Below are 10,002 nucleotides of genomic sequence, written 5' to 3'. Positions count from 1 at the left end.
ACGATTATGCGCTTACTTGAAAGTACATAATACATATATATTAAACTTAATTTAATTGTATACAAGCAGAAATCAAATAGAAACTGCTTCTTCAATCAAGGAAGAATACATTATGTAAATACCATAGGTACCTTTATCGTATGGCTTTAAATGTATGTTTGTTTTGTCTCCTGCTTATTTTAATACCCCTAACTTATCGCATTATTATCCAACAAAATCGTCTGGTAAGCCAATATATGTTTACAGACTACCCACTCTATCAGTATATAAATGAAATAAATGCAATAATATTTTTTATCCTAATCTTTAATTAATGCTGCACAGTGCACGCTTGTGGTTGTTCACCTTGGTACTGTATGTTTTCTTTAGATTAATAATTATTAGTCTAAAGAAGATATTAAATTTATTTTCTTTTCAGCTAGAAGATCACCCGCTGCATCATCTCATAAGGGTCGGCTTTCAACAATCTTTAAGCAATAATCATCAAACAACAGCCTTATCTGACATGATAATTTGGAACGATTAATTGACCGTAAATACTTAGAAACATTGTTAATCGTCTGTAATCAGGCCGATAAAATAGCCGTAATAATAGAACCTTATCGACGGATATTGATCGAGAACTGAGATAACAATGCAATTTGCTTTCAGACAATGGCAGCTTTTAACGTTCATCATAAAATAATAATAAACATTTTTGAGGCATGCATGGACGTATAAAAAAAGACGGACACCGTATTACGAACAAACAACGTGAAGCCACCATAGTAAGCTAGCGATCGTGTAAAGACAATAAACACGCACACACTCTCACCATAGTAAGCTAGTCGGCCGCCATTACGTCGTGAACTACCGACTGATTAACTGCGTCACTGTTTCACAAAAAATATTTAAAACGCCGTCTTGTGTGGTTCAATGGTGCCGCAACAGTACAATTTTAAATAACAAAACACAAGGGATTACATTCCACAGGAAAGCAAGTTATTTCTTTTATGTTTTAATGACAAAATTATTACGGCAAAATTTATAGAAAAAAAATACAGCCGCCATTGTCATCAGGACAGCTGTTGCCATGGCAACATGGCACACACACATGGATGTTTCGCCGCCATTACTAGGCTTCACTCAATGTTTAGGCGATATACCGTCCGTCTTTTTTTATACGTCCATGGAGGCATGATATATTTTATGCTAACAGAAACATATACCTACTTACCTAAATAATAAAAATGCGCATGAGCCGTAGTACTTCCAGTATTGTAATAAATTTTTGTAAGTTATATATATAATAAATCTAGCTGTAAAGTGTGGCGTCAACAATCGCTTCAAAACAAGTGATCTACAAAACGTCTCGAGTGTTTTTATCAGCGTCGTCTAGGAATGCATTTACTTTACAGATTACTAGCTGCAGCTCGCGGCTTCACTTGCACGATACCATGGAAGGTATCATACCTATCCAGACTGTTATAATATTACTAGCAGTGCCGCGCGGTTTCACCCGCGTGGCTCCGCTCGTGTTGGTCTTAGCGTGATGATATATAGCCGTCTTCGATAAATGGGCTATCTAACACCGAAAGAATTTTTCCAATCGGACCAGTAGTTCCCGAGATTAGCGCGTTCAAACAAACAAACAAACAAACTCTTCAGCTTTATAATATTAGTATAGATAATTTATATAAGTATCTACATACATAATTTTGTGTCGATCCAATTATACTTTTTAGTGTTAAAGAATAAAGAACATCTATCCACCAACACACACTTTTACTATATTGTGATATATGTAGGTATTAGTCTATAATTATTTATTTATTTATTTATTTATAACACTTTACTATGCTAGTTATACAAATTACTTAAAACTAAAAATTATAGCTAATTAATATGTATTAGTAGGATTATCTGCAGCCCACGGCTTAGCTCGTGTTAAAAATAGAAAAGCTATAATCTATTTATTTACGATTTTCATATAAAGTGGTTTAGAAGATTTAGAAACATAATATTACCATGTTTGACAAGAGTCTCCTAAGGAGTTTTGTCAGGATTTGTCGGTTTCCTTTGCCAGTTGAAATTTAGATGTGGACGATGTGCAAATTAAATATTAGAAAAAATATTTATCTTGTGAATTCGCATTTTAATTTATTTGAATAGGTACCATACACACCCAAAAATTCTATGATTAAGAAATGTTTGTTGTACGCTAAGTATTTGCAAATATAGTCCTTAAAAATGCGATTAGTAAATGCATATATTAATTCAGAAAAGGCTTGAATATCGATTAGTAACTATATTAAGATCTAGTTGTACATTTGATATGAGATAAATCTTCATCAGACCATATGAACACCCAATATTGAGAGCAAGGCAAACCGCCTGACATTACATATCTACTGAAAACATATTTATTCCACTTGTGTTACTTTTTACTTGTTATATAATATGATTATACTGTTTTAGACATACTTTAAGAGGATTATGTATTCGATATATTACTAAGTATAATAATATTTAAATTGGACTAACTTGATTTTTTATCTTGCTACGCTGCGCTGCATATAATATATCACAGCATAATATTATAACATTATATTATTTAGAATCTGAATATAGATATTATTTTAATTAATAATTCAGTGTAATTAAATAATTCAGTGTATATTTTAATTTATTATTGTTTGTTTTTTTTTTTAATTACGTCTTATCGCACGGGTAATACGGGGATAAGACATATTAAAGGTCAGTAAGTAATTAAATGTTTATAAACAAAATTATTAAATTTAATGTTCTTAATAATATAATGTTTATAAACATAGGAGTTATATAAGTTGTCTGCGGACTGCGATGCGCACTCGTTGAACTCGGCTGCTCGAGATAAATGATAAATTGGATAACGGTTGCAATGATGTACGCTTTAAAACTATATTTTTGAACTATCGTATTTTTATGATATTTAATATTGTAAATCTGGGTTATTTAGTATGAATAATAGATCGTGTTTGTTATCTTTGTATTTTTTTATTTCTAAATATATTTAAAACTGAGTAAAAATGTTAAGTTAATTAATTATTTCAGTTTTAATATTATTAAGTAGCTAGATAAATTTACATACGCAGTGTATGTATTTACTTTTTGTTATTAGTAGCACATTGTTTGTGTATTTTTATGCTTAAATATTAGGCTGTATTACGATGATTTAAGAGTGAATGAATTCATATTTCCACATACCATCAGTTGCAAATTTTAAAATTAAAATAGTGCATCATGTTTATAAAAATATTCTATTGTTACTTTTCAGCATTTGTGCTTCAAAAATCGATGATCATGAAAAATGTTGTAATACAACATTCACAATACCTAATGCATTCTTTAATACAGTTATATATTATAGTAAATTTACTGTCTATGTTTTTTTATATAACCATATGGATGTTGAGTGACGAGTACTTTTATTGAACAACTATTTTCCTCAAGATCCTAATAAGAAAAAAAAGTATGTATTTAAATATCCTAATAACCTTGGACCTATATTTGTTCTGCAATATAATTGATTTGAATACTTGTAAAAACTTAATAACCGTGACGTCATCAGTGTTTACTTCAACTCGTTATAATGAGAGGCACGTACACACTGGCTCACAAAGCGCTAATTATATTATTTTATATTCGGTTAATGTTCGCATTGTTATTCAAAACGAGCAAACAATGCTCTTGGCGCTATTGACAATCAAAACAAACAAAATTTTGACGTAGTAACTTAGTAGGGGATTTGTAGTACTAATTACTTTACTATAGAGATGTATGTCTAATGTCTATACTTAACATAAATATTATGTAAAATATTGATAGGTACGTAATTAAGGACGGATCTGAACATTTGATTCAGGTATTATACTTTTATGAAAATTAAAGATCTATTTTGACGCCTCTTTCATTTTAAGATAGCTAATTATGTATTCTAAAGTAAAGATATTATCTATGCCACGAACGAAAATTCTTGTTGAAATAGGTAAGTAGTAAATACCTAAACAGTAATATATTCAAATGGAATTGTATATCCAAGTATTGTTTAGTGTGTCGGCTTTTAACGCTACAAACTTGATAAAACCACACAACGAGCGAAGCCGAGGTATCAGTTACAGTAACATGAGGACACTGTGGTTGAAAAGAGAAAGCATTTCTTTATTGACAACGTTTTTATTGCGATAACCCTACATATAAATTATAATTATACTACATTTTGTAAATATCCAATTTGTAAACATTTTCAAACAATATTATGCAATGTTATCAAGGCATTTTATCACATAGACGACTGTACGAGCCTTGCAAGCGATAAATATTAAAATTATGTTAGCCAGCTGTAGACTGTAGTCTTAGCGATACAGTCGGTTTTTTATTTGGTTCAATACATTTATAGACGAGTATTTAGCTGTATTAGAACACAATTAAAAAGGAATAACAACTTTATTATAGTTCTAGACAGTTAAGTGGTTGTTTTTAGAACTGAAGCACAATTCGTAAAGCATTTAGATTTAATATTTTGACGAATTAAGTAACTAATATAAATACTCGTCTACAAATCTTTCGAAAACCTATTTTTTATCTTATTGTCAACATAATTGTACATAAACTAGCGCTTCGTTGAAACAGCGCCATTGCATTTAATTTTGATCTACTTTCCCTCATAACGCAATACACAACGTTTTTACTTTTTAGAGATTTACAATATCGATAAGGATTACTTCATTTATTTATACAATTATATAGAATCCATTCAAATTTCTTAAAAAATATATGCAATCTTGTATTTTAATTTATAGAATTTTAATATATTTCAACAATAATTATTTCTCGAACTGTATCTGGCACTGATTAGATACTGACTTGATTAAACCACCGTCACGTTTATTTTATCAATCTGTTTGTTTTTTACATTAAATCGATATTATAATAATCATTTCAATAACATTTAGTGACTATATCACTGATAAAATATTATTAGTTTTATTAATAATTAATAAATATACAATATACAAAAGATAGAGTTGCCATCGACGAATGAACGATTTATAATAGAACATAAATTGTCATTGATAAAAAAGTATTAAAACTTGTGCTACACGCTACATAAAATAAGGCACTCTATTTCAACGATCAACGTTTTTTCGTATTAATACACTAATTTACAAGTAAATTCATTGGCTAAGAATATTTTTGATTAGCGAGGCCTAGAACATGCGCTTATATCTAAGTACATATATAGAATTTTATAAATAGGAAACTTTAAGTACTTTGCATCATCTTTTAGAAAAATATGTTTTTGAAACAAATATCATTAGCATTGTTTAAGAATAAAATAGTTGGAATTAAGAGTGAACACATAACACATAGAAGAGTTCAAAATAAGATTAGTCTTAGAGAAGGTCATACATGAAACGTGAAAGTATGTCGCAATTGAACAATGAATTATGCATTATAATCACGCATCTAAATGCAATCAGGCAACATTGGACTGGCATCGCTTATTGAAGACATGTGATAAAAGTTTAAAGAAAGCGAATGATTTACAACGTTTTCTATGAAATATATCAAAATTATAAAGAAAGATTTGTGGCGAAACTGAACTGATAGACGAACTTGTAGAGATAGAAATTTGTTTCAAAAACTTTTAAAATAGTTTTTATTATACAAAGCGAGCGTAACAAGGTCACAGCTATTCTTACATTTCCCAATTTCCCACGACGATTGAGGCTTCTCTTCACGTGCTAACGCTAAGACGCATTGCGCCGGGAAAGCTGCTAAAAAACCTCTTGAATACACTAGAAATACTAAACAATGGGATGAAACTATCTCACACCATATGCCGCGCGTATCGGCTTTCCAGCATATTAATAGACGTTACGGATAACCATCATTTGCATTGTTCGCGGAGAAAATTAATTGCTTCACAATCGATTGGCCGAAAAAATGAGAAATCGAACTGTTTCACTCGGGCACAGACCGTTAGGATGTTAGAGTTTAACGATCACGAAATGCCAACTGGCGTCCGTTACACTGTCCACATGACGCGCTTTGCATGCGAGCTCACCCGCCACACGTTTCCAGTCCACCGATTTTTATTTACGATGCAGTTTTGGCGTCACACACTTTAGCGCCGGCGATTTAGGCCGCGCCCGCTTCTTGCTTTTGTTGAATCATGGATTCCCATTGGGCTATCAGGCGCGTGGAGCTCGGAGCTAGGAACTCTTGTCCCGGACTCAACTCGCACAGCTCCGCCAACGATTTCGCCGGCTTCAAGCTACCGAGAGAGTCGTGCCCGGAACTATTTCTCGGAGATGGCGACCTTAGATCTTCATTCAATGCCTCGTATAATTCGCCTATCGATTTTGTCGCTTTCAATTTTCCCGGCATCGGGATTTCTTCATCCTCTGATTCCGAAGTCGTTTCATTATCACTGAGCTCTAAATCGAATGGCTTTTGTTTCTTTCTCATTTTCTTTAATTCGTGTTCCCTATTTTTCATCTCTTGGAGCTCCTTTTGAATTTTTTCTTCGACTGGAACGTAACCTTTTCTCACTGGTTTGCCCTCAGGAGTGCGGGTTATAGCCGCAGGTGCGACGGCGGGCACGATTGGGACGATCGGAGCCGGTGGAAAGGGCGTCGATACAAGCGCAGTCGGGGATGTTGGAGCGCCAGGCGAGGTAGCTGGCATTTTACCCTTACTTGCGATAAACCTTTGCATCAAGCCTTTTGTCCCATTTTGAGGCGTAAATCTACGCGTGTAGCCGTTTGTATTCAGGAGCGCGGGCGTAGTAGGAGGTGACGGTGCTATAGGCCCTAGTAGGTGTGAAGTGGACACAGCTCTATTTAAAGTTTTCCCAGGTTTATCGATGCCATTGCCATTGACGTGGCCGTTTTGTTTGTTTACATCAATGGTGGACTCTGATAGGAGTCTGTTTATTCTGAAATGGCCCTCCTTGAACTCCCTTTCCCTCTCCGTGACTTCAATGATTTCCCTCTGGATCCTGGAGAGGGGATCTTCTTTCAGCAACGACTGGAAAAATGAAAGACATTTTTTTTTTAAATCGTACCACAAAAGTATTTACATGACAAACGTGACTGTGCTATCTTAATTGTGCAATATTGCCGTATATGCTTTATTTTATTGCGCGTGTGTCTCGATACCTACTGGTCGGCTCTGACCTTACAATGTGACACAGATTTGTAAAAACGTGATCATTTTTATGAAGTGCTCAATGCATTTAGTATTCACTCTGCAGACTACGAGTAGGTAGGTATAAGATAAATATAGTTTTTAATTATTAATATTCAATATTATGCAGTTAGATAGCCTAGGTATTCTTATAGGGAATATTTAATGAATGTGTACCTATTGCACATGGTACCTAGTAAACTTTTACACTGTATTTATTTTATGATTCATATAATAATGATTCATCATAATGATTAATAAAATTAAATTTGTCTGAGAACAGATGTATTTGTGATTACACAGCTTGTATTTTGCCTTCAATGTTTTTAAATAACGTACCTAACTACAATACATCAATATGAAATTATTCAGGCATATATTATAATATGTATATAATATTTTATATTATGTAAAGAAAAGCGCTTACGACAACTTGAAGTTCCGGTAAATTATAGAGGTCATACTTAAGAATGTGCTAAGTTCACATCCACTCGCTTTCTTATGTTCTTAAGAAGTCTTACAGTTTACTGTTGTTTTTATCAAACATATACACTAAGATATAAGAAAGATTAATACTGAATACCTACATATGGTTTGTTCATTGTGGATATAGAGCATGTAACAATATAAGTTTCAAGTGCGTATACCTATGTGATAAATTGATTAGGTCGATAGCATATTAGTTAATACATTCAGATAAGACAATAGCCACTCATTTGTTATTGCAAGAACGTTCGATTCCAATAAAAATGAACAATATCGAAGATAATATATCGAGCGGCTTATCAGATGTATAACAGTACTTTAATCTCGGCGGAACGACGCCAGACCGTGGAAGTGACCTCGTAAAAGCTCTCTTTGGACCCCGGTGTACATTCCAAAACTTTATTCAGCACGTAATTATAGCAGAAACGAGACTACGCGTCGTGTATACTGTATCCCGAGCCATCGACCTACGAACTCGCGATCAAAGGATCTACTGACCACCATCTAGAGCAGCGAGCACATTCCAACAAGAACACAAGAGATACTCACTTCACCCATATTTGAATGTAACAATCCGTAAACAGGAAACTGAATTGGCACAAAACTTCACTTTACACACACATGACGGTACCGACACCTGCCACGATATTAAGTAGATTGCCGCTTACAAACGAACGCGTCTATCACGTCGTGCGGGCTAACGTCCTCTGCGGCGTGCGCCGTGCGCGTATCACCGTCAGCCGTCTAATTAGCGCGAGTGAGAGGATTACTTACCTGTGGAAAAGAGAAAGGTGTACAAATATTACACGCGGGATTTATAAAGCGATACCTCAGAGCGATACACTTGGAACTGTCAAGAGCAGATTTACACTCACGTGTGATGGCTCAATAATATTATTTGGAGCAAGAAATAGTTTCTTTACTTCGATTTGAAATATGAAGTGCAGGCAATATCTTTGTTAAAACTTAATAAATTAGTAAAATTTTACGAAGGCGAGTTTAAGTCTAGATCTACATTAGATTAAGAATTGTTTATTCCATTTTATAAATAAATAAATAAAATTTACTACCTAAAATAATGCTCTACCCTTAAATAAAAGGGCTATACCGATACGTATGTAACTACTAACTAGGTATATTTTGTAAAATAAACAACTTTACTTACTTTCTGATTAGACAGATAGGGTCCTACTTAACTTCTTTTTGTTTTTAAAAACATAGAAAACAAGTTGCAAATTACAACGAAAATATATCGCTTTACGAATGCCACGAGAATTTATATGATGCAGTATGCACAGAGCTGTGTTACCTACAAAAATATTTATACCGACGCGGACTGTTTGAAATTTAAACACGGATTTCCGCGCTACTGATTTTGGAAGGGACTCCCTGTGGTCCGGACTCCGGACCCTTTTAATTGTGACCGGAAAAGGATATATTCAAGGGATCAGGATACATCACATTAAAAGAAGCCACGTTAAATAATTATTATTTCGAGCAAGATTTCTTTGTTTCATTTCTTTTTTTTTTTCAAATTTATTAATGTTGTAGTTAGTTACTAATTTAAAAATTAATTTGTGAATGACAGATAGCTGGTAATATAGCTTTTTTCTATTTTTTATAAATCTTAGTACTTACATATATATAAATCTCGTGTCACAATGTTTGTCCTCAATGGACTCCTTACTTCTTAACCGATTATAATAAAATTCGCACACCATGTGCAGTTCGATCCAACTTGAGAGATAGGATAGCTAAATAGCTTAAACATGTAGGTACCACGGGCGAAGCCGGGGCGGACCGCGGACCGCTAGTTTATATTTATAAAGCACTAGAGGTCCGCCCCGGCTTCGCCCGTCACTGTGGTACATATTTCGCAATAAAAGGTAGTCTATGTCCTTTCTCGGGTATCAAAATATCTCCATACCAAATTTCATGCAAATTGGTTCAGTAGTTTAGGCGTGATTGAGTAACAGACAGACAGACAGAGTTACTTTCGCATTTATAATATTACTTAGTAAGTATGGATTTGAATGCCGTAAAACCAAAAATATCAAATTCAATATAGCTTTAAATAAATTATCATTTCGCGTAAAATAAGTAAAGGTGTATTAACCTTGATTATGTCAATATTTTCGAGACATTTTTGCCAATTTATTAATTTAAAATTGTACTGAAAAGTTATCAGAAATAAATCATTCACAAAAATTGCTATTAGGTAGGTTGTTACTTGTTAGGTATTATAATTATTTATTGCCTAAATAAATAATAATTGTACTATTAGATTTATTGATAGCAACATCA

General features: G+C 33.4%; 1 protein-coding gene across 1 annotated transcript; it reads right to left on the bottom strand.

Annotated features, from left to right (window-relative positions):
• Positions 1-4,563: 4,563 nt before the first annotated feature.
• Positions 4,564-8,439, bottom strand: mdu (mitotic spindle positioning protein meduse). Its single transcript, XM_090103678.1, has 2 exons — positions 8,248-8,439; positions 4,564-7,053 (listed from the first exon to the last, which is right to left on the bottom strand). Exons 1-2 carry the CDS (start codon positions 8,254-8,256, stop codon positions 6,163-6,165), a joined length of 900 nt encoding a protein of 299 aa, XP_089959804.1. The 5' UTR covers positions 8,257-8,439; the 3' UTR covers positions 4,564-6,162.
• Between the last annotated feature and the right edge of the window lie 1,563 nt (positions 8,440-10,002).

This window comes from Colias eurytheme, chromosome 7 (genome assembly GCF_061535395.1).
Source record: "Colias eurytheme isolate Ceu_HAF_F1 chromosome 7, ilColEury1 Martin Lab GWU primary, whole genome shotgun sequence".
Classification (NCBI taxonomy): Eukaryota; Metazoa; Arthropoda; class Insecta; order Lepidoptera; family Pieridae; genus Colias; species Colias eurytheme.
This window is presented reverse-complemented; position numbering and strand designations above follow the sequence as displayed.